The sequence below is a fragment of the Bos mutus genome, chromosome 10 (genome assembly GCF_027580195.1).
Source record: "Bos mutus isolate GX-2022 chromosome 10, NWIPB_WYAK_1.1, whole genome shotgun sequence".
NCBI lineage: Eukaryota > Metazoa > Chordata > Mammalia > Artiodactyla > Bovidae > Bos > Bos mutus.
In genome coordinates, this window is record NC_091626.1 from 81,538,457 (window position 1) to 81,564,130 (window position 25,674).

At 42.4% G+C, this 25,674-nt stretch overlaps 1 protein-coding gene across 2 annotated transcripts in view; it reads left to right on the forward strand.

The window, feature by feature from the left end:
* RNASE10 (ribonuclease A family member 10 (inactive)) overlaps positions 1-22,723 on the forward strand; it is a 38,789-nt gene extending 16,066 nt beyond the window's left edge. The window contains exons 2-3 of one of the 2 annotated variants that reach the window (XM_070378287.1): positions 5,768-18,905; positions 20,959-22,723. In XM_070378287.1, coding sequence (XP_070234388.1) covers positions 20,964-21,599 — 636 coding nt within the window. In that variant the 5' untranslated portion in view covers positions 5,768-18,905; positions 20,959-20,963 and the 3' untranslated portion in view covers positions 21,600-22,723. The remainder of the gene's footprint in view (positions 1-5,767; positions 18,906-20,958) is intronic. The other variant, XM_070378288.1, reaches the window with a different exon arrangement.
* The last annotated feature ends 2,951 nt before the right edge of the window (positions 22,724-25,674 follow it).

Sequence of the window (25,674 nt, forward strand, 5' to 3'; positions counted from 1 at the left end):
CAAGATTGTCCTTGCAGGGTAATGTTCAGTTCAGTTCAGTTCAGTCGCTCAGTCGTGTCCGACTCTTTGCGACCCCATGAATCACAGCACGCCAGGCCTCCCTGTCCATCACCAACTCCCGGAGTTCACCCAGACTCACGTCCATCGAGTCAGTGATGCCATCCAGCCATCTCATCCTCTGTTGCCCCCTTCTCCTCCTGCCCCAATCCCTCCCAGCATCAGAGTCTTTTCCAATGAGTCAACTCTTTGCATGAGGTGGCCAAAGTCCTGGAATTTCGGCTTTAGCATCATTCCTTCCAAAGAAATCTCAGGGCTGATCTCCTTCAGAATGGACTGGTTGGATCTCCTTGCAGTCCAAGGGACTCTCAAGAGTCTTCTCCAACACCACAGTTCAAAAGCATCAATTCTTTGGCGCTCAGCCTTCTTCACAGTCCAACTCTCACATCCATACCCTTCAAAAATATTAGGGAACTGAACCCTTCCAGGCCACAGGACTGGAACAGGTCAGTTTTCATTCCAATCCCAAAGAAAGGCAATGCCAAAGAATGCTCAAACTGCCACACAATTGCGCTCATCTCACACGCTAGTAAAGTAATGCTCAAAATTCTCCAAGCCAGGCTTCAGCAATATGTGTACCATGAACTTCCAGAGGTTCAAGCTGGTTTTAGAAAAGGCAGAGAAACCAGAGATCAAATTGCCAACATCTGCTGGATCATCGAAAAAGCAAGAGAGTCCCAGAAAAACATCTATTTCTGCTTTATTGACTATGCCAAAGCCTTTGACTGTGTGGATCACAATAAACTGTGGAAAATTCTTCAAGAGATGGGAATCCCAGACCACCTGACCTGCCTCTTGAGAAACCTATATGCAGGTCAGGAAGCAACAGTTAGAACTGGACATGGAACAACAGACTGGTTCCAAATAGGAAAAGGAGTATGTCAAGGCTGTATATTGTCACCCTGCTTATTTAACTTCTATGCAGAGAACATCATGAGAAACGCTGGGCTGGAAGAAGCACAAGCTGGAATCAAGATTTCTGGGAGAAATATCAATAACCTCAGATATGCAGATGACACCACCCTTATGGCAGAAAGTGAAGAGGAACTAAAAAGCCTCTTGATGAAAGTGAAAGAGGAGAGTGAAAAAGTTGGCTTAAAGCTCAACATTCAGAAAACGAAGATTATAGCATCTTGTCCCATCACTTCCTGGGAAATAGATGGGGAAACAGTGGAAACAGTGTCAGACTTTATTTTTTGGGGGGCTCCAAAATCACTGCAGATGGTGACTGCAGCCATGAAATTAAAAGACACTTACTCCTTGGAAGAAAAGCCAAGACAAACCTAGAGACAGTATATTAAAAAGCTAAGACATCATTTTGCCAACAAAGGTCGGTCTAGTCAAAGCTAGTTTTTCCAGTAGTCATGCATGGATGTGAGAGCTGGATCTTAAAGAAATCTGAGCACCAAAGAATTGATGTTTTTGAACTGTGGTGTTGGGGAAGACTCTTGAGAGTCCCTTGGACTGCAATGAGATCAAACCGGTCAATCCTAAAGGAAATCATTGGAAGGACTGCTAAATACTAAATACTCATTGGAAGGACTGCTGCTGAAGCTGAAGCTCCAGTACTTTGGCCACTTCAAATGAGGAGCCAACTCATTAGAAAAGACCCTGATGCTGGGAAAGATTGAAGGCGAGAGGAGAAGGGGTCAACAGAGGATGAGATGGTTGGATGGCATCACTGACTCAATAGACATTAGTTTGAGCAAACTGTGAGAGTTGGTGAAGGACAGGGAAGCTGGCATGCTACAGTACTTGGGGTTGCAAAGAGTCGGACACTGAGCAACTGAACTGAACTGAGAGAAGAATTTAATCTGTAATGAGGCATGGGGAGGGGAAGATTCACCTGCTTTGACTGAATCTTCAATGTGAATAACCACAGCATGTAACAGGTACAGAGTGCTTTACAATCGACAAAAGATTTTACAGTCTGTTCTTTTTAGTTTGGGCATTTATGGAGACTTGAGCAATTACCATTAATATTATTCTCATTTTCATTCTTCAGATGAAAAAAGAGGCTTAGCGATAGGGTCACTTGAATTTCCCACCATCACGCACAGCAAAAGAATGACTAAACCAGCACTAATAGTCACAACTTTTGACTCCTTATCTTTGAATCTACAGAGAGTGATACAGGAGGGTAATGTGTGGAAACGCATCACATGTTTAGGCTAATAGAAAAAGTCCAGTGGAATTCCTGCTGCTGCTAAGTCGCTTCAGTCGTGTCCGACTCTGTGAGACCCCATAGACGGAAGCCCACCAGGCTCCCCCGTCCCTGGGATTCTCCAGGCAAGAACACTGGAGTGGGTTGCCATTTCCTTCTCCAATGCATGAAAGTGAAAAGTGAAAGTGAAGTCGCTCAGTCGTGTCTGACTCTTAGGGACCCCATGGACTGCAGCCCACCAGGCTCCTCCGCCCATGGGATTTTCCAGGCAAGAGCACTGGAGTGGGGTGCCAGTGCCTTCTCCTCCAATGGAATTTCACTTTGTGGCAAATTGGAGATGAAATGGAGTAGTGAAAAACTGTCTTCTATCATTCTAAAAGATTGTTGATATAAAAGAAGAGTTAAATTTATTTTGTGCAACTTTGGAAAGTTAAGATTAGACTGGAAGGAATTTCTCTGGCAGTTCAGTGGTTAAAACTTTAGTGGTTAAGATTTCACACTCCTGTTGTAGGGGGTGTGGATTGGAACTAAGATTCCACATGCTCAGGGTGAGGCAAAAAAAAAAAAAAAAAAAATTAGACCAGAAAACAGACTCCACTCAATTTGTGAAGAACTCCACAAAAAGGAAATTACATTCTCTTTTGTGATTAAATTCTTGAAGTGTGGAAGTAGGGGCTAGATAAGTATTTGGCAAAGTCATAAAGGAATTTCTTTGATCTTAAAATCTCTAAAATTCTATTAATCTCTAAAATCTCTAAATCTATTAATCTCTAAAATCTCTAAAATTCAAGTAGCTTGAAACAATAGGACTTGTTTGAATAACTGGTACAGTTTTCCAACACAGGTTGAAACATTAGGACTTGTTTCAAAAGCCTGAGTAACAAAAGTACATTTCTCCAACACTTAAGTTATATGGAAGGTTAAATGTTACCCTGTACACTCATTTTGCAATAACTATATATATATATAGTAATACATAATCATATTGCAATAATTGCAATAAATATATACATATATAAATAATTTTATGCATGTCCATTTCTTCTTGATCAACTGCAAGGTAAGAGATGAGGAGTTGGGAGGCTAGAAAAGGAAGAGTTGGGAGCTGTGATTAATCTCAGACCAAAGTGGAAGCAATTCCACTACTTCAGCAGACAGGAAAGTCAGCAGCTGAGAACTCTTTAGCAGCGCACTTGGAGAAATTCACCAGGGGACTGAAGCAGTAAGTTAGAAAAGGATAGATGGTGGAAGGGTTACACAGGAACTTTGAAGGAGTGATTTATGGGCAACAGCCTTGCGCAAAGGTGCAGTCAGTGGTAAAAGAAGCCATTTGTTCTGGGAGAGTAGTTTAGAGGGAGTGTGTTTTGTGTGGGCGGTAGTTCATGAGCAAAGTGTTTGTGGGGAAGGGAGATATGGGGCTAGTGAGACGCATGAAAGCACTTGTGGAGAAATATGCCGTGTAGGAGGCTTGTTTTGCTAGGGCTATGGCACAGGGTGGTGTTTGGCACTGAGAGAGGCCACAGGAGCCAAAGGAAGAGTCCTTGCAGTGGCCTTTAAAAAATATATGCATATACATATTTAAAAATCGAAATAAAAATCTTATTTGATTACAAAAACAATATATGTTAATGTTGAACAACTAGATTATATAAAGAACAAAAAAGAACCCCTATGTTGTCTCAGCCAAGATAAGCACTGTTACCAGTTTGGTGTACTTATTATGGATTTAAAAACTTTTTTTTGGAAAAGTTTTGAAAATATTCTTGATTTATAACATTGTGTTAGTTTCAGATTACAGCGAAGAGGTTCAGTTATACATATGTATGTATATTCTTAAAAAACATTTCCATTATAGTTTATTAAAAACCATTGAATATAGTTCCCCATGCTATACAGTAAATCTTAGTTGTTTATTTTGGAAAATTTTAAAGTCCATTTTCTCTCCAACTGTTTACTTTGAAAATCTTAAAGCCTGAAGAACAGTAGAACAATAGTGCGTCGAACACTGGCATAACTTCCACCTGTGAGCTAAAAAAATATTCACAACCTCAAAGTGGAGAGTTATATTTTTTTCGGTGGGAACTTTTAGGACTTCAAGCCAGGGAAGCAGCATCTCAAGTAACCTTGATAAAACTGTTCTGAGGAGGCCAGTCGGGGAGCTGAGACATATAACAGTTTTGCAACAAGGGCAGGTAGTCTAAACATCAAAAGATTATTATTAATTAAAGAAAACCAGATATGCCAAGTTAAGGAATTTACCGCTTTTCTACGTATGGGAAAATACAAGAGTCTGAGCACTGAAATCATTCTTTAGATGTACACCTCAGCTGTCTGGGGCCACTAGCCTGCATTTTCACATCCTGAGTATCCTCAGAGCTCATTAGCTCACCATTGGCTGTAATTATAATCACTGAAGACTGTGACATCCTCTGTTTCCTGACATAGCAAGCAATAGTCCATTTATTATACCTAATTCATCAATTTTTAACAATTAGCCTCATATACGCTTCCTTTTTTCCTGAGCCATTTGAAATTAAATAGTTTCAAACATCATGGCAGTTCATTTTTTAATACATTAGCATGCGTCTCTAAAAATGACATTCTTTTACGTAATAACATTACCATTATCTCACCTAAGATCAACATTGGCTTCCCTGGTGGCTCAGAAGGTAAACAATCTGACCTGGGTTCAACCCCTGGGTTGGAAAGATCCCCTGGAGGAGGGCACAGCAACCCTCTCTACCATTCTTGCCTGGAGAATTCCATAGACAGAGGAGCCTGGTGGGCTACAGTCTATGGGGTTGCGAAGAGTCGGACATGACTGAATGGCTAAGCACAAGATCAAGATTAATTCAGTAAGGTCTGCATATATCTTAGTTATCAATATGTTTTGCTACAGATTCTAAATGCTTTCCCTTTTCTTATTTCTCTGTTGACTGAAAAAAAAATACACACGTGCATAATGAGAATTATGTTTTATTCAGTGGACTTTCTGAGGACTTAAGCCCTGAAGATAGCTTCTCAGATAAGCTCTGAGGAGCTCTTCCCAAGAGGTAAGGGAGGAGCCAGTATATATAAAAGTTTTTGCAACATAAACCAAGTGTTAGAGCATCCAAAGATTACTGTTATTAAAGGAAGCTGAGGTTTCCCTGGTGACTCAGATGGTAAAGAATCTGCCTACAATGCGGGAGACCTGGTTTCAACCCCTGAGTCAGCAAGCTTCCCTGGAGAAGGGAATGGTTACCCAATCCAGCACATTTTCCTGGAGAATTCCATGGACAGAGGAGCCTAGCAGGCTACAGTCCATGTGGTCACAAAGAGTCAGACATGACTGAGTGACTACCTCAATTTAATGATTTTAGCATTTTTCTGTGTATGGGAAGATACAAGAGTCTGGGCTCATTGAAATCATTCCTTTGATATGCATTTCAGTGGTCTCGGGCCAGTATCCTGTTCTTTCCCATCCTGAATCCCCTCAGGTACACCATTGGGAGTGCCTGTAGTGGCTGATGGCAGCCTGTTTTTCTGTGTTTTGTGTTCCCTCAGGACTCACCACCAGGGGCAGCTGTAGTGGCTGATGGCTTGATGACCCCAACATTCTTTGTTTACTGATATGGCAGGTGATTCTTCGTCCATCTTTTTTTTTTTTTTTTTACTTTTGGCGGCGGCTCCCTCCGCCTGACGCGCTGCCTGCCGCCGCCGGTCGCCGCCGGTGAATGGGGACAGGTGAGGCCGCCAAACCCCTGGTAGCTCCGGCCCCGCCCCGTCCATCTTTGAAGACAGAACTGCAATCACTTACCTCGTCAGCTGAATCAAAGCAGCTGTGTACTAGGGGAGATAAGGAGAATCCCCAAGAGCATGGGAACCTGGAAGCCTGTCAGAAGGGCATCTCTGTGAGGAGTCCAGGATGCTCTTTCTCCCCTGAGCTCATCTACACAGCTCTCCTCCAGGCTGTGGGCTAGATAGCTTTGCTTTGGCCTCCCTCCCTTCCTTCCTCTGTGCTCCACCAGGCTTTACCATGCACCAATTCTGTGCTACGTTCTGCACCAGAGTCTGCCCACCCAAGTGAACTTGGTCCCTGATCTCAAGTACAGAAAAGGTAGAATTTCTCCTCAGTGAGTGGTTCTGTCCTTGGTCTGCAACCTGTTATTCAGGAGCATCATTCCCATAGGACTGGCTTACCCATCTACTGACCTTAGAGTGTTTACGAGGAGCTTCATGTGGCAGTCTGTGTTATTTAAACTGACAGTTGCCCTGATGAACATCATTACTTGACCAGAGCAGCAGACACAGTTTCAGGAAGAGAAAGCAAGCTCCTTTACCCTGAAATTTTAGTTGAGTTGCTCCCCCTGGGACAATTCTTTGTGCAAGGAAATATCTGATTTGCAAATTGAAGGGCATCTGTGATTACTTAGTTGACTTAGACTTTGTTGTTTGTTTGCTTTTGGATATAGTTGTTGGCTGTCCTTTTAAAATCGTTCCTGGGTATAAGAAGGTAAACACGGAGATCTGTGAGCTAATTTTAACATTTCAGAAATCTTAATGAAGATCACAAGTTTAGTCTAAATAAGACACGTACTAACTAAAACTAAATCTATTTGAATGATGTCAATCCATTATGGCAACCCTGGTTATCTCATTCTTATCAAAAACTTTTTGGCAAGTTTTTCTTTTTTATTAATATGAATGAGAAAACTGAATTGTGGTGATTTGTAAGTATAGCAGCAGACTTTCCTTAAAACTTGAAATTTTTGGTGCCATCTGAAAATTAAATCAGTTGGTAAAGAGTAGCTACTGTGGAAAAAGAACATCGCCTGCCATTCCAGTAAAAAGCAAATGTTACCACCGCCAAGTCAGTGCAACCACCCTGACACCACACCTGGGCTATACCCCTGAGGGGAATTCAAGATGGGAAAGTACAGGATACCAGCCCTAGATTAAGATGCATATCTAAGGAGCAATTTCAGTGAGCCCTAGATGGTTTATCTTCCCACACATGCAAAGAACTAAAATCATTAACCCCAGATGTCTGTTTTTGTAATCAGCAGTAATCTTTGGATGTGCTACCACAGTTTGTTTGTTTGTTTTTCAGCAAAAATCCCTATATACCCCAGCTCCTCCCTTACTTCTTGGGAACAGTTCCTCAGAGCTATCTGAGAGGCTGTCTCTTGGGCTGTAGTCCTCAATAGGTTCACGGAATAAAACACAGCTTGCAACTTTTAGTTTGTGTGTTTTTCTTCCTCTGACCCCACCATGTGTAAAAACAAACTACGGAAATTTCCAATCAGTGGAGTAAGGGTGGCCCACTCCACAGATTCCAGTTTGGGGACCAAAATGCAGGCTTAGGGGAGTACAGTGATTTTAGCATCCTCACAAATAAAAATATAATCAGTCAAAGTGTATCCTGCCGTTTTTCTCTTACCCAAATTTGATTTGTGTTGCATTTATTGTGGATAGTTTTATAAGCTACCTTTAATCCTGCCTTGAAATAGGTGGACTTTAAAAGAACACCAACCAACAAGATATTAATATATTTTAAGGAGGAGATTGAGAAGCTTAGAGATTAGAAAGGGAAATTCTAAATTTGGGGAACTGCTTCCTTGTAAGTCACCACGGGTCAAGGGTGGGACGCTGGCTCTGTCATTAATTCTGAGAAATATTTCCTCACCCTCATCCTAGCCTGAATTAACCTCAACACTACTCCCCACCCCTGCTTACCAAGCAAACATCTGTTCATGGTTTGCTTTCCCACTGAAGTCAGGGAGAAAATGTTGAGGCAGACTCATTTTTCACTACACAGATTTCTCAATGTAGCTCTTGTTTGTTCTATTTTGGAATTGGTTGCTGTGAATCAGTCCTGTGAGACTGAAAACTTCCAGAAGCACAGACAGAATCAAACATGGACCTGTGAGTTGAGGATGAACCCAGTGTGACCTCGGTCATTTCACTGCCTCCACCACCTGAAGCCTTGCCTGTGTGGCCATCTGGCTCCACTGGATGCTTTTGTTATCTCACCTTAGTCTAAGCCAGAGAAATCATTATAGCTTAACAAGTGTAGCTTATCAGAATGCAAGAGGTCTGGGAGTAATAACATGGTCTCTGGTGATTAAAAGATTAGAAGCCACCAGTTTGTAGTTGTGGTTGTTGATGTTGTTTTGGTTGTACCACATGGCATCTCCTGGGCTGTAGGGAGATCAGACCAGTTAATCCTAAAGGAACTCAATCCTGAATATTCATTGGAACGACTGATGCTGAAGCTCCAATACCTTGGCTATCTGATGTGAAGAGCTGACTCACTGGAAAAGACCCTGATGCTAGGAAAGATTGAAGGCAAAAGGAGAAGGGGGTGGCAGAGGATAAGACGGTTAGATAACATCCCTGACACAATGGGCATGAATCTGAGCAAACTATCTGGGAGCTAGTGAAGGACAGGGAAGCCTGGTGTGCTGCAGTCCTTGTGGGTACAAAGAGTCAGACACGACGTAGTGACTGAACAACAACATGGCATGCAGGACCTTACTACTCCACCCAGGGGCTGAAACCGAGATGCCTGCGGAGGAAGTGCAGTTTAAACCACTGGTCCACCAGACATTACTAACCCACCCAGGAACTGAAACCGTGATGCCTGCGGAGGGAGTGCAAAGTCTCAACCCTGGACTGCCAGAGAAGTCCTAGGAAGCCATCAGTTTAACTGGCATGTCCTCTTTTGACTCAGAGGTTTTTTAGCATTTGAGGTATGAAACTTGTTTGACAGCTGCCTCAAGCTGAAATACCACACAGTGACATGAGATTGGCTCTGTTTCTGAGAAATTTACTGTTTCTGTGTCATTCTGCAGTCCTTGTAAAAGAACTGTGTTACAATTACCTTCCAGCTATTTCACAAATGGTCACCTTCCCGCCAAGAGACAAACATACCACACATTTCTTTCCTAGCGCTTTTTCTTTCTCACTCTTAGTGTCTAGTACCACTATGCACCACAGGAATTGACAAGAATGCCCCCCTGACCTAAGGGTCTATTTCCATGCTTCTTCTGTCTATCCTAGAACTTCCAAGAACATCATTTTTTAGTCAGACAGATCTAAGTTCAAATGCTGTCCTTGTCATTTCCTAGCTCTGTGACCTTGAATATTTCACTGAAAGTTCCTAATGCTTTGTTTTCACATTTATAAAATGGGGATAGAGTATCAGTTACCTCACAGTATTAGATGAGAGACTGTAAATAAAGTGCTTAAGAAAATTCCCTGGCATTTAATTAGCACTTCATAAATGCTGGTTATTATTTCATCTCTCAGTGCCAGTGTACTTTGTTAAAGGAAATCACACTAAGTTGATATTGACTTTATTTTTTTATTTTTTTAATTTTTCGAATTCATTTTTATTGGAGTATAATTGATTTACAATGTTGTGTTAAGCTAAGTTGATACTGACTTTAAACCCAAGGAATGTTTGTAGTCTAATGCAAATGAACAACTTGCATTCTTTTTCCTGCTTTCTTTCTCCCAGGGCTCCACTGCTTCCAGATTCCCTCTGTTGAGTTAGGGAATGACAATTAGAGGGCGCAGTGCCCCCTAACCTTTCTTCTCTCTCCTGGCCTCTGGCACTGATTAGGCCCACATACATTCCCCCCGCCCCCACCTTGTTGTTAGACCTTAGAACATTCCATTCCTATTCTGTTCAGGGCAGTATCTGGCCACTGGCCATCTCAGATCTGACATGGCTTAGCCAAAGGCCCATGTGGAGCGAATCTTGCCAGGGCCGACTCAAGGCACTTCCTCGCAGAGCTCACACTTCCCTGAAACCTCTGACATTTTGCCTATCTCCCCCTACCCACATCCGCCAGCTGTCAGCAGGGCAAAGCAGAGGTGACTCAGAGTAGTTTGAACTGTTATATGACAAAAACCCTAAACGAACAGAAAAACTGCCTGAGCTTACTTCCTCCCACACAAAGCCCTCAGATTTCCTTGTTATCCTTTCTTTTTCCTTCAAGGTAATTAAAAAAAAAAACTTTATTATGAAAAAGTATGATTAGTTTTCAAGTGACCACCACACACAACTTCAACAATAGAGTTTTGCCCATCTTGTTTTATTTCTCCTTTCATTTTAATTTCTTAATCTGTGCTCGTTTATTCCTAAAGTATGTTTAATGCTAATTATGAGTTTATTTTTAGGACTCACCTTCTCCCTGAGTTAAAGGTGGGATTTGGGAACCAAGTGTGGACAGCTCCTTGCCCAGCCTCCCTGGTGTTCCTGACTGCTTCACAGTTGAAGTCTGGTGCAAATACAATTTCATAACCTGATCTTTTTTTTTTTTTGACCACACCAAGTGGTATGTAAAATCTTAGCCTGATCAGGGATCCAATGCATGCCTCCTGTAGTGGAAGTGCAGAGTCTTAAACACTGGACCACTTAGGGAAGTCCCCTGATATTGATTTTTCTAATAAATAATGTTACTTACCTTCTTTATGCCAGACACTGGGCTAGGCACTGAGAACAGAAGACAGATAGACGAAGAAACTCTCAGTTCACTGGAAAATATTAACAGCAAAACGGCAAGACTGTTGGTTTGGCCTGATTATTTGTGCAGGTGCAGCAAGAGTGTTAATTTATCATATAGGTTCCTTTAGTCTTTATAAATCTAGAGTTGTATCTACTGATAAGGCCACAAAAGTATTTTCTTTCTAGAATTTTCCTTAAAGAATTTCAGATTGGACTTTTAAAAGGCTCTATTATTTGTTATCTTGAATTTAGAAAAACCAAGCCTGAGCCTAGGAAACTTTTTCCACCAGATTTTACCCATAGTACATATAAATTTGGGTAAATCCCTTTCTTCTCAAGATTCTTATGATTTCGTAAAGTCCGTGGCCAGTAAGTGGTCTTCCTACCTCCTGCAAACCTGGGACCTGATAAGCCAGGTCCTAGATGAGTTTCCCTGAGAAGACTTTGTAAATATGATTTCATCACACAAATTAAATGAACATCATTGTCAGAAGTGATATCTGGACAAGGTCTTGGTTGCATAACTGATTTTTTCTTATATTTTAGTAAAATAGAGGGCAGATTCTTACTGAATCTATCCAAATAGCTATATTGCCAAGAAAAGTAAGGAGATTTGGTAAATTTATGGCTCAAGTGTGTGGGTCAGCGAGAATCAAATATCATATTTGAATGTTTATTTCAGTTATAAAAAGCAGAGTCTAATAGTTTTCTTTGGCTTACTGAGAGTTTAAGAAGATAGAAAAAAGCCTTATTTATAGTAATATATTCAGAATAGAACATTAAAACATTAACATTAATGTAGAACAATATTCCTAACAAATAACCACAAATGTTCCTTGTTAGTTCATTTGGTCTTATACAGCTAATTCTCGTTTTGTTGGCTCTTGAGTCAGTAGTCTCAGAAGCTATCTGCTTTTTGACCAAAAAGAATTCTAGAAATCCTGACTCAGTTCACTGGTTTGGTATGAAATATGTCTAAGTGGTGTTAATTCAAAACCTGTACATCTCTTGGTATCCACAGGGGATTTGTTCCAGGACCCCCATGAATATAAAAATACAGGGATGCTCAAGTCCCTTGTAGGCATAGAATGGTGCTGTACAACTGGCCTTCCGTATTCCTGGTTTCCCCACCTGTGGATATGTAAGTGAAGTGAAAGTCGCTCAGTCGCATTCAACTCTTTGCGACCCCATGGGCTGTGTTTTTAATATATTAGTTTTTACACAAGTAATATATGAAAACCAAACACACAAAAAATGAAGAAAGCATTTTTAATCTTGCAGTACAGTATCTTAAAAAAGTACAGTAGTACAGTACAACAGCTGGCATTAGGTGCTGGCTCCAATGAACAAGCAAGAAGAGTTACTGACTGGAGGAGAGAGAGGAGGGGTGAGATGATAGAGCTGCAGGATCATCAGCAAAGGAGACAGAGGGCAAGCTGCAATTTCACCCTTGCCTGACACTGATGGCACAGGTTCTGCTTCCTTGCTGCATTCAATTCTATCTCATCATGCTCATAGTCAGGCACTTCAGTCATGTCCAACTCTTTGCAACTCTATGGACTGTAGCCTGCCAATCTCCTCTGTTCATGGGATTTTCCCACCAAGAATCCTGGAGTGGTTGTCATGCCCTCCTCCAGGGAATCTTCCTGACTCAAGGATTGAACTCTGCCTATGTTTCCTGCATTGCAGGCAGATTCTTTACCGTTGAGCCATGAAAGAAGCCTTCAATTCTATCTACCCTCTTGAAAAAACAATCCAGTGATGTCTGGTAGTTGCCCTTTATTTCTCGTCACAGATGACATGGTAGCCCTGGATTGTATTATGAATGCCTGCTGCAACCTTCATGTATCGTTCTGTGTTCTGGTCCTGTGCCCCCAAAACTATTAGTGCCTCCTCAAATAGAGAAAATCTCCTTGCCATTTCCCGTGTTGTAAAGCTCTTCGGTTCTTCAGTCACTTCTTCCTTTTGTCTCTCTTCATCCTTTCTCTGGGCCTCCAGTTCCATCGGGTCTTCATTAGTTAGCTCCTTGTGTTGGACAGCAAGTTCCACCATTGCTTGGTGCCGCTTAGCAGTACCAACTACATGACCTCTGCTTTACATTTGCTTTCGGACATCCTGGGCTGGAAAGATTCTGTACTACTGTACTCTGTACAGTAAAGTACACAAAAGCACAACCACTTCTAGAGGATGTATGCACGTGGCAGTGTACACCAGACAAGTGAACTAACTTACATGATTGCACATACAAACACATGTTCACATCTTTGAAAGCTCACAACTTGAAGGATTATATGTAGGGGACTTACTGTAGTGTAACTTACAGGGAAACTTATTTGCTTCTTTGGCATGCAAAACCAGTTAATAAATCATTTCCCAAAAAAATGCTGTACAAAATGTCTCAAAAGATAATTGTAAACCTGTTTCAAAGAAGTCAGTGAATGTTACACTGATTGATAAAAATGGATGAACGTAATTTTTATAGAGAATACAATCCAGAATGTCAGTGAGCTGGCATCTTTCCTAAAGGTGTAGCAAAGGTGTAGGCTGTGAGAAGACAGAGAACTTAGAGGAGTCAAAGTTCGGACGTGATTTGGGGGAGCTCATTATTTAGACTTTATTGGTTCTGAAAGTTCCTGTTGTATCAGGTTGTGGGCTCATTCATGGATCATATGTTATTAACAAAACTCCTCCAATGTCATGAAGCTGCCAAAGTCACTCATTTAGAAAGAACAAGACATAGTTCAATAATATCCCCATAGGGTCATCTACCAAATGGTCTAAGGCCTAGTCAGGACCTGAAGAGGTAAAAGCCTGAATTAGGAGCATTGCGGTGATTAGAGGGGGATAAAAGAATTATAATAGTGAAAGATCTGGCAGAGGTTAGAAGGGCTGGGTTCTACAGACTGTGAGCCAGTCTGTCTATCACATTTTACAAACGTGAACTGTTAACGATTCTCAACAATAGCTGAAAATATGCACCTTACATTTGCAAGATAGTTTTGGGCATCAGTGGTAACTGATTGTTCTCTAGATCCAGGAGGAAATGACTGCAGCTGGAACAAATTATCAGGGGCAAGGAGGACAGTGTACGAGAACGAACAATCTGTGGAGGTCGTTAGATCTGGGTCCCATTCCTGTTCTTCCACCCTGCCACCCACTACCAATGTGGCCTCAGTTTTTTGTTTTTCTGTGTTTTTGCTGCACCTCACCAGGCAGCATGAGGGATCCTAGTTCTCTGACCAGAAATCCGACCCCGTGCCCACTAGTGGAGGCAAGGGGTCTCAACCACTGGACCACCAGAGAAGTCCTTGGTGAAAGAGAGAGAGAGAGAGGTTGGAGGTGGCGGAGGGAGGACGGAAGGAAGAAGGGAATTCTAGTGCTTCTTACTTTGTGAAGAAGTTGTAAGGGTCACATGAGGTCATTTCTGAGCCAAAATGCGAAGCCATCTATTAGAAAACCAAATGGCGTCCCTGGTGGCTCATCCAGGAAAAGAACCTAATCACCACATTTGCATGAACTGGGAAAAAAAGTCACTTCCTCTCAAGGATGTCAACTGTCTTCCAGTTTCTACAGTTTGCCAAGCAGAGCATGTATTAGGTTTCACTCTCTTCTTGAGAACCACTGTTTAAAAGAACTAGTGGTGGTCAGGGTTCTTTCTACACTGTGGACAAGGGAATTTCCCCCTCATTTTTCAGTTGCAAGTGTTACTCTTTAGTGACAATTAGCTGCATATAAGAATCCAGGTCAGCCTTGGGCTGGAAGATTTCCAGTTGTGAGGAGTTTCTTAGAATGGGAGACAGAAACAAAAGAAGGGAAAGAATGCTAAACAAAGGCTTACTAATAAGGAATCTAACTCTGCTTGTGTGCCAGATAAGTATTAGGTTTTTTCCCCCAGAGTTTTTGTCACTCACACACCCTCCAAATACATAAAAGTCTTGGTTTGACGGGGGTCATTTTTTTCAGAACTGGAAAGATTATTTGAGATGACCTGATATCTAAACACGGATCTCCATTAGATTCCAGAGTGCTCAAATGTGTGCAGAACTTGGCATCCATTTACCCTGACCCACAGAACACAATGAGGTCTAGTCTACTAAGGGTATTTGGCAAATATCTTGCTAGTGAATAATTCCTCATTATATTATGCAGTGTAGTTCTTACAGAAATGATTCTAAAGGTTAAGAAACTCCTCATAGCAAAACATGTGGTATGCCCCATTTACTATCGTGTAGTGTAATTCACAGATAAAATAACACGTTTACACTCATAAACCCAGGTAATGCACTTTCAGAGTCTGGGCACTCAGAATCATTGCTCTAACAATTCTTTCCTTTCCCTCCTGCCTAATCAGTTTTTTTCCTCTCTGCTTGGTCTTTATTATCAATAAGCAAGCTGTTATTTTTTCCTGTCTTAAAAAAAAAAAAGCAACAAAGTAGAACACCAACCTCCTCTTGACACTCAGTCTTCTCCAGTCTCATGGCTTTATATACCTCAGTTAAGTTCAGTCGCTCAGTCGTGTCCAACTCTTTGCAACCCCATGAATGCTTATGTCTTGTAGGTCTTCATAGAACAGTTCAATTTGAGTTTCTTCAGCATTACTGGCTGGGGCATAGACTTGGATTACTGTGATATTGAATGGTTTGCCTTGGAAACAAACAGAGGTCATTCTGTTGTTTTTGAGATTGCATCCAAGTACTGCATTTTGGACTCTTTTGTTGACTATGAGGGCTACTCCATTTCTCCTAAGGGATTCTTGCCCATAGTAGTAGATATAATGGTCATCTGAGTTAAATTCACCCATTCCAGTCCATTTTAGTTCACTGGTTCCTAAAATGCCAATGTTCACTCTTGCCATCTCCTGTTTGACCACTTCCAATTCACCTTGATTCACAGACCTAATATTCCAGGTTCCTTTGCTATATTGCTCTTTACAGCATCAGACTTTACTTCCATCACCAGTCACATCCACAACTGGGTGTTGTTTTTGTTTTGGCTCCATCTCTTCATTCTTTCTGGAGTTATTTCTCCACTGATCTCCCATAGCATATTGGGCACCTACAAACCTGGGGAGTTCCCCTTTCAGTATCCTATCATTTTGCCTTTTCATACTGTTCATGGGGTTCTCAAGGCAAGACTACTGAAGTGGTTGCCGTTCCCTTCTCCAGTGGACCACATTTTGTCAGACCTCTTCACCATGACCCTTCCGTCTTGGGTGGCCCTACATGACATGGCCCATAGCTTCACTGAGTTAGACAAGGCTGTGGTCCGTGTGATGAGTTTGGTTAGTTTTCTGTGATTGTGATCAGATTCTCAGAGGGCACAAACAGAACCTTGTGTGCACCAGGACCCAGGAGAAAGGAGCAGTGACTCCACAAGAGACTGACCCAGACTTGCCCGTGAGTGTCCAGGAGTCTCTAGCGGAGGCGTGGGTTGATGGTGGCCTGCTGCAGGGTTGGGGGCATTGAGTACAGCAGTGCATGCATGGGACCTTTTGAAGGAGGTTGCCATTATCTTTATCACCTCCATCATAGTTAGTAACTATAATAGCAAAAGCTAATACATTTACCCTTTTACATGCAGTGCATTGTATAATATTCATATCATCCCTATGAAGAGCTACAGAAGATGTGAAAACTGTAGCCTAGAAAAGGAAAAAACAAGAATAAAAACCTATCCGGGGCTTCCCTTGTGGCACAGTGATAAAGAATCTGCCTGCCAATACAGGAGACACAGGTTTGATTCCTGGTCTGGGAAGATCACACATTCTGTGGAGCTAAGCCTGTGTTCCACAACTATTGAGCCTCTGCTCTAGAGCCCAGGAGCTGCAATTACTGAGCCCAAGAGCCGCAAATACTGAGTCCCACAGGCCTAGAGCCCTGTGCTCTGCAACAAGAGAAACTAACTACAATGAGAAGCTGATGCACTACAGCTAGACAGTAGCCCGTGCTCATCGAAACTAGAGAAAAGCCTGCACAGCAAGGAAGACCCAGCACGGCCCCCAAAATAAATAAATTAAATAAAGTTTAAAAACCTGTCCATCCTAATGGTCATACCTAGACCACAGACATAGATCTTTTCTTCATATTGAATCAAGGGTTGATTTCAAATCCCTAATGCTGCTGTTGCTGCTGCTAAGTTGCTTCAGTAGGCAGCCCACCAGGCTCCTCCATCCCTGGGATTATCCAGGCAAGAATACTGGAGTGGGTTGCCATTTCCTTCTCCAATGCATGCATGCATGCTAAGTTGCTTCAGTCGTGTCCAACTCTGTGCGACCCCATGGACAGCAGCCCACCAGGCTCCTCTGTCCACCGAATTCTCTAGGCAAGAATACTGGAGTGGGTTGCCACTTCCTTCTCCCTCAAATCCCTGCTGCTGCTGCTGCTGCTGCTAAGTCACTTCAGTCATGTCTGACTCTGTGCGACCCCATAGATGGCAGCCCACCAGGCTCCCCCGACGCTGGGACTCTCCAGGCAAGAACACTGGAGTTGGTTGCCATTTCCTTCTCCATCAAATCCCTAATAGTAACCAATTATAAAGAAGCAGGTGGCTTTCCCAATAGCTCAGCGGTAAAGAATCCGCCTGCTAACGCAGGAGACGTGGGTTCGATCCCTGGAGGGAGAATATCCCCTGGGACAGAGCATGGCAACCCACTCCACGATTCTTGCCTGGAGAATCCTATGGATACAGGAGCCTGGCAGGCTACAGTCCATAAGGTCGCAAAGAGTCCAACATGAGTTAACACTCATAAAGAAACAAATGGTGTATAAAGTTGGATGTTTTATCCCTGCTGACTCCAGACAGCTATTGGGCTCAGCAGAAGCACCTTTACTCAGCCTTCACGTCAGAATGAAAGGGCAGAACAGACACCAAAGCTGGATAGCATGAGCAAATTGTGAGGGTGAAATGCAATAGGTGCCCAGCATGAAGTAAGTGCTCCATAATAGTTCGTTGCTGTTCTTATTAGGCTTCCCCCATGGCTAACTGGGTAAAGAATCCACCTGCGATAGTGACAGGAGACCTGGGTTAGATCCCTGGGTCAGGAAGATCCCTTAGAGAAGGAAACGGCAACCCACTCCAGTATTCTTGCCTGAAAAACCCATGGACAGAGGAGCCTGGCAGGTTGCAGTCCAAAGGGTTGAAAGAGTCAGACATGACTGAGCGACTAAGCATGCACGCTGTTATTACTGTTACCGAATCAACATCGGCAGTGTAGAAGTCAGCCTGATAGACTTTGCAGATCACAGAAGCTGTTCCTAGACCACTATTTGAGAACTCCTGCCTGAAAGACACAGCAAATCATCCTCCGAAAGTTCTCTGTTTATGTCTAAAGAGGATTTTCATACCGCTTTAATGAGCTCCAGGATGCTTTAAAAATATCTCATGATGTCACTTTCAGCTAAGAAATAAGTAGAATCAACACTATAACCTCTTGACTGTACTCACCAAGGCCATAGGGACTGACAGCTGCTATGGATATTCTCTTATCTAGGACTAAATAATCAGGTTTCCAAAACTTGACATGAATTTATTGGCTGAGGGTTGGAAACAGGAAGTGGAGAATGGAGAGCTGGAATAGGCTTCATAGATAAAGATATGTAAACAATCATCATTGACTCAAATAGCCAAATTTCATGAAGTCACGATACAGTTCTAAAATGCAAAAAGCAAAATAGCCATGTTGGAAGAGGGAACCAAATACAGTCCAAAGATTTTGAGATTTCAGAAATGACAGGGAAAGTTGAAAGGAAATACATGCAGAAAATAGAAGGAAATGACTGAAATTTAAGAGCAAGGTCAGGCTGCTATGAACCACAGGATAGTGGGTATAAATCAGAAGTGGAACAATTGATTGGATAAATAAAACCATTTGCAGTTTTCCAGACTGGAGACATTTCCGATCTTGGATGTCTGGATCTGTTTCAATATCCAAGTAGCCTTACTTCAAAGTGTTCATGGGAGCAGAAAGGACAATTGGCTGTGTGTTTATTCAGTGCTAGGTAGAGGGAGTGGGAGTGGAAATGGGTGTAGGAAGTAAGTCTGAGTTTAAGAGCCCAGGAACCGCAAGAGGATAACCATTTTTCTCCAGACCAGCATCCAGGGTACTTTTCCGAGAAAAGGAAAACCTGGGAGGGACAAAATTGGAAACCAAGAAGACACAAGCATCTCTGAAGCTATCTAGGTATGTAGGTAAGTCACAGTGTTGTTGGGCACTCCAGGGAAAAACATGAGAAATTCTCTTTTTAAAAAATTAAAAAAATTTGAGGGAATTCCCTGGTGGTCTAGTGAATAGGACTTCATGCTTTTGCTGTGGAAGACTTGGGTTTGATCCCTGGTTGGGGAACTAAGATCCCATAAGCTGTGCGTCATGGTTAAAAAAAAAATTTTTTTTTTTAAATATTTGTAACTTTACAGAAAAGTTACAACAATAATACAGTTCAGTTCAGTTCAGTTGCTCAGTCATGTCCGACTCTTTGCGACCCCATGAATCGCAGCATGCCAGGCCTCCCTGTCCATCACCAACTCCCGGAGTTCACTCAGACTCACGTCCATCGAGTTAGTGATGCCATCCAGCCATCTCATCCTCTGTCATCCCCTTCTCCTCCTGCCCCCAATCCCTCCCAGCACCAGAGTCTTTTCCAATGAGTCAACTCTTCGCATGAGGTGGCCAAAGTACTGGAGTTTCAGCTTTAGCATCATTCCCTCCAAAGAAATCCCAGGGCTGATCTCCTTCAGAATGAACTGGTTGGATCTCCTTGCAGTCCAAGGGACTCTCAAGAGTCTTCTCCAACATCACAGTTCAAAAGCATCAATTCTTCAGCGCTCAGCCTTCCTCACAGTCCAACTCTCACATCCATACATGACCACAGGAAAAACCATAGCCTTGACTAAGGAACCCCTAAATACCCTTTGTCCAATCACAATATTTAAAATTTTTCTTTCCCTCATTAAACCTTTTTTCTTTCTTTTTCTGTAAACACACATGCACAGACATTCATATGATCTACCTTTTTTTCTTTGGCCACACTACCTGGCTTATGGGAAGTGTGGCTTATGACCACACTACCTGGCTTAGTTCCCCCAACCAAAGGTTGAACTCAGGCCCTATGCAGTGAGACCACAGAGTCTTAACCACTGGACTGCCAGGGAATTCCCCATATGATTTTCATTTTGAATCTTGAAGAGGAAGTTGCTTGTATTATGCCCCTGAGCAATATTTTAGGATTCATTTTCTAAGAACAAAGATATCCTCTTTGACAATTGTAGTATAAATTTCAAATTCCACATATTAAACACTGACATAGCACTCCTATCTACTGTCCCAAAAATGTTCTTTATAGCAGTATTTTTTTTCTGATAGGGAAAGTCTCTCTTTGATAGGGGCATGAGGCTGGCATAGCAGGACAAAGGCACGTGCTCCTTCTCCCAGCCTCTTTAGGATCTCTACTAATAATGGAACTCCAATGCTCATTTGTTTGGTTTACTTTTGTTCCATTCTTAGTCCCTATCCTCCTTAAAGAGTATAAAAACTAATCAGCAGGAAATACCCAAGTGCTAAGTGACCAATAATAGTAGAAAAGATTTGACTTGACAAGATTCAGTTGCAGCAAGGGGAAATTTGGCTCCCTCCCCACACCCTCCCCTCCCCAATCTCCCTTCCCCATTAGCCTCAGCTTAGGAGTGAAAATGAACTATAGTACTTTTTCTATTCTTTTTGATCTTTTGGGGGGAAGGTGGGTAGCTGGGAGAATAATAAATACTTGAATGAGCAAAAATAAATTTGGGGAAAAAAATAGGGAGTTGGTCTCCTATGGTAATTCTAGTCTTTTACTGAGAATAAGAGTTTCTACAAGAATTTCTCTCAAGGAAAAAGTGACACTGTATTTGTCTTTTTACCTATTCTTTTTGGTGACTTGGAACTAATTTCTGTTTAAAAGTCAGTTGATGTCAACCTTCTCCCCGATTCCCCATATGTGAGCCAATTACAGAACAGCTTCCCTGGTCATCTTGCAGTACTGCAGGATCCACATATTATTCCACAGCAACAAGGAATGAATGAGAGGGCAGGAGAATGGGAAAAGATTGAGAAAGGATCTCAGCCTTGGGTAAGGGATGGGTTATGTGGAGAGGGGGAGGAGAAGACCCCAAAGACTATGCTCTCGGGGTTTTGGGGAGTTTAGGATCTCTACTGGAGCCAAGTTTCATCTCAAAGTCAGTCCTCTGTTTCCCTTCTTCCCACCAGGCAAAATGAAGCTGACTCTGGTGCAGATCTTTTTCATGATGTTGCTGCTGCTTCTGGGCCTAGGGGTGGGCCTGGGTGTGGGACTCCAGATGGCCGCAGCTGTCCTGGAGGAAAGTGATCAGCTACTGGATGAGTTTCTGTCCAGTGACTCACAGGACAAAGCTGAGGCTACTAAGGAGGGACTGGCCAGCCGAAGCACAGAAACCCTGCTGGTTAGCAACAAAGAAGTGGTGCAACCAGAAGACACCATCATCAGTGAAGATGAAGTTGGAGGAGACAGGATGCTCAGAGCTGAGGTTCTTTTACACAGCAACAAAGACTATCTTAGATCTGACATGATGGACAGGGAATGCAATGCCCTGATGGCACTGAAGGTGAAGTCAAAAGACCACACTTGCATACCCCAGTACATATTTATCCATGAGGAACTAGATGCAGTCAAAGCTGTCTGTAAGAGTCCTGCTGTTGCCTGTGATCTCAAGGGAGGCAAATGCCACAAAAGCCCCCGTCCTTTTGATTTGACATTCTGCAAGTTATCCAAATCAGGCCAAGTGATTCCTCACTGTAATTATGTAACTTTCATTCTTGAAAAGTACATTCTTATGTCCTGTAGTGACATGAAAGTCCAGATAACATCATGAAGTAACTTTTCTTTTCTTCACCTTCTCACTTTTGTCTCCCTTTCACTTCTTTTCCTTACGGTTCTCATCCTTCCTTAAGTATTCTGCAAAGAAGGGTTTGGGAAGAGAAGCTGGACTATTCTGATAAATACAAAAATATAAATCTTCTTTCCCTAGGGTTCAACCAACTTGTATTTTGTTCCTGGGATTAGAGGTGGCAGAAGAGGGTGATGATGTCTGATCTCTGTAGGTTCTGTCTCTTGGAGTCTATCCCTTGTCCTGGAAAAAGATAAGACAGCCTCTTTCATGATCTTGGTCATTAGTCTGTTCCCTGGTCTGGAGGCCTTTAGGTGTGGAGTACAAGAGTTTAATGCACCCTTACCCATTTCCTTCCCAGCTAGCCACCACAAGCTTCTAGGGCACTCACATAAACCTCCTGGGCTTCCCAAGAAACACTTCTCTGCTGTAGATGCAAATTAAAGTGACTCTACCTGTGACTGTATTTGAAAAACCATATGGACAAAGTTTCTTTCCCTGACCCGTGGTTGTAGGTGTACCCCCTTGGTACAGGACTATGGTGGTGCAGACCGAGATCAAACATGTTCTGGGGCAAAGACAGCATTCATTTTCCTGACCTTTCTCAACTCTTTTCCCTCCCATCTTTTACTACCTATCGTTTTGCATCTTCTCTTCTCTCCCTTTGTTTCTCCCTCACCCCCAGCCACTTTCTCCTAGTCTCATTTTCCTCTTCTTTTGGGGCTCTCCCTATTCTTTCCCTGAATCCTTTTAGAAATTCATTCAGCCAACACTGATCTCTTATGCCATGCCAGATAAGATGTTGGTCTTATAAAGAGTTTGGCATAGGGATTTAAAGGGATTTAGAGGGAGGGTGGGTCAGGAGACTGATGAGAAAAGAGAACTGTTTTTCAAAACTATGTCCAATAAGTAGAATAACGCTCACATTAGATGCTCAATAGATGTAGAATGAATGGAATTGGGGGGAATTTTATTCTCACTCAGTATCTCTTTCCTTTTTTTCTGAAAAACAAGAAAGTGGGTGAAAGAATATTTTTAGCAGAAAAGGTACTGGATCTACTCAGAGGAGAAATGCTATGGAGTTGAATAAATAGAGGGTGTAAGTGGTTGCCCCAGCCTATTTCCTCTGACTTCAAATCTATCAAGAAATACTTTAGACAGGCAGGGGTACAGAAGAGATCTTCGAAAATGGCAATAAGGATTCACTATGTGACTTGATTTTGAGACTTCCTTTCCCTAGGGTTTTTTCTGCTTTAGCCTTCTAGACAGTAACACACTCAAGAGTCAGGGACATCCATAAATGGGAGACTGGAGGAAGGAAAAGTTTGTCTTACTCTGCCTGGCTTTTCTTTTCTTGTTCTTTCGTCATTTAGTCCCTAATTTCCCTTATCCTTCCTGTTCTTACAGGCAAGCAACCACTTAAATGTTTTGCCTCTAGTCTCTGCTCTGATTCCCCTATTTCAACATTTCCCTTTATACCTTTGACTCACCTCTCCTGGCAGTGACCTCTCAGGATGTTGGGCAGGAAGTGTGTCTACAGCTGTGGGCTGCCCTGACATTTCAGAGGTGGGTTGAAGAGTGGCAAGAGGCAAGGCACTGGACAAGGCAGATTTCTACCCTTCCTGATAGAGGATCTCTTTCAGGAGAAATAGACAAAAGGTGGTTTAAGACAAGGGAGAAAAAAAAAGAAGTGAGGTGTGAGAGAGGAAAGAAGACTGGCTATTAGAGAAAATCAGCCATCCAATAGGTAAACGAAAAACACTGAAGATTGGGAATGGGATGGGAAAGATTCCAAGCTTGACATCTTGACCATAAGACAAAGGATCCATTGTGTGGGGTGAACTATTAGGAGACTGGAATTGGCAAGAAACGGAAGCCAATATGTTTTCATGCACAGGTAAGACTACATCCTCTCATAGGTTTCCACCAGCACTCCACCGAGTACCTCTATCGCCTTCTTTTGGTCTCCACTTTACACAAATCTCAGTGGTTAGGCTTTTATCTGACTAATTTCAGTAAGTTCAGTTCAGTTTCCTGTTTCACAAAAGCAATTTACAAAGGCTTCTGCAGGCTCCTAGTGACTTAAACAGGAAAACATAGCTTGGTAGGTGTAAAGGGTTGCTAAGATGTGGGGACTTCACTCGACAGAAATAGAAAATTAATTCCCTTGTGGTTCAGCTGGTAAAGAATTCGCCTGCAATGTGGGAGACCTGGGTTCAATCCCTGGGTTGGGAAGATCCACTGAAGAAGGGAAAGGCTACCCACTCCAATATTCTGGCCTGGAGAATTCCATGGACCGTATAGTCCACGGGGTCACAAACAGTCGGACACAACTGAGTGACTTTCACACACATAGCTCAAATGATGCCTGATTCACAGAACTTTCACAAAGTCTTCTGGCTTCACTGTATCTCCCACTTTGCACTTCCAGGATATATGCTTAGCCCATATAACAGGTTCTCAAACCTTTTCCCAGTGTTCCTAAATTCCCAAAGCTCTGAAAACTGAAAGGTTTTCTTTCAAAGTGGTTCCCAAACTCAGTGAGATGGAAGTCTGACTGAAATGACTATGTTAGTATAATTATTATCTTTATTTATTCTCTATGATTATTAGGGCTTCCTTGGTGGCTCAGTGGTAAAGAATCCACCTGCCAACACAGGAGAGGCAGGTTCGATTTCTGGACCAGGAAAATCCCCTGGTGAAGGAAATGGCAATCCACTCCAGTATTCTTGCCTGGGAAATCCCATGGGCAGAAGAGCCTGGTGGGCTGCAGTCCCCAACGTCGCTAAGAGTCAGACACGACTTACCAACTGAAAAACAACAATGACTATTACACATTTCAATGAGGAAATACCAAAATGTCTGATTATGAATACTGCCTCAGATAAACTCTTCTAGGGATGCATAAGTAATATATCTTATATACCCACACAATGTTGCTTTTTAAAATCCTAAAAATTCTGTTTCAAAATGCATTGGCCCTAAAAGTTTCAGGTAAGGGATTGGGACCTATATATACTACTTAGTTAGCCCTTAATTAATTTGAGTATTTAGTGAGACCATGAGCATTTTTGTGAAGACAACTCTGTTATAAGTTTCTTTTAATTTTCAATACATTTATTGATCAATGGTTACCTGCTTACTGATTATCCAGTACCTCTTCAGAAGTTATAGAAATTGTATTAAACATAGAATCATGTAAGACAAGCAAGTTTTCTGACTTCTATCAAATATTGTACATGCAAATAAAGAGAGCTGAGTGGCTTAATTCATGTTCCTGAGGACTCTATGTGAATTCTTTTAAGACAAGCAGGAAAGAAACTACCATTGTATGCTGGGCACTGTACACTAGGTGCTGTCCATGCTTGGTTTTATGAAGTTCTTGTAAGGAGGTGGTATTTTATTAGTTCCATTTTGCAGGTAATAAGCAACAGTCTCAGAGAGTCCAAGTTTACCTGGAAGAAGGTCACCCAACTCATAAGTGGCTGATCTGCAATTTGAATGGAGGATTCTTGCTTATAGAGATGCTGAAATGGTTTGGGAGGTGCTGGGTTAAACAGAATTAAGTAGGTTTCTTTTATGCAGTTGGCATAACCTTTAATATTAACATGCCTTCAGTTTAGTTCAGTCGCTCAGCTGTGTCCGACTCTTTGCGACCCCATGAATCGCAGCACGCCAGGCCTCCCTGTCCATCACCAATCCCCGGAGTTCACCCAGACTCACGTCCATCGAGTCAGTGATGCCATCCAGCCATCTCATCCTCTGTCATCCCCTTCTCCTCCTGCCCCCAATCCCTCCCAGCATCAGAGTCTTTTCCAATGAGTCAACTCTTCACATGAGGTGGCCAAAGTCCTGGAGTTTCGGCTTTAGCATCATTCCTTCCAAAGAAATCCCAGGGCTGATCTCCTTCAGAATGGACTGGTTGATGTCCTTGCAGTCCAAGGGACTCTCAAGAGTCTTCTCCAACACCACAGTTCAAAAGCATCAGTTCTTCGGTGCTCTTCACAGTCCAACTCTCACATCCATACATGACCACTGGAAAAACCATAGCCTTGACTAG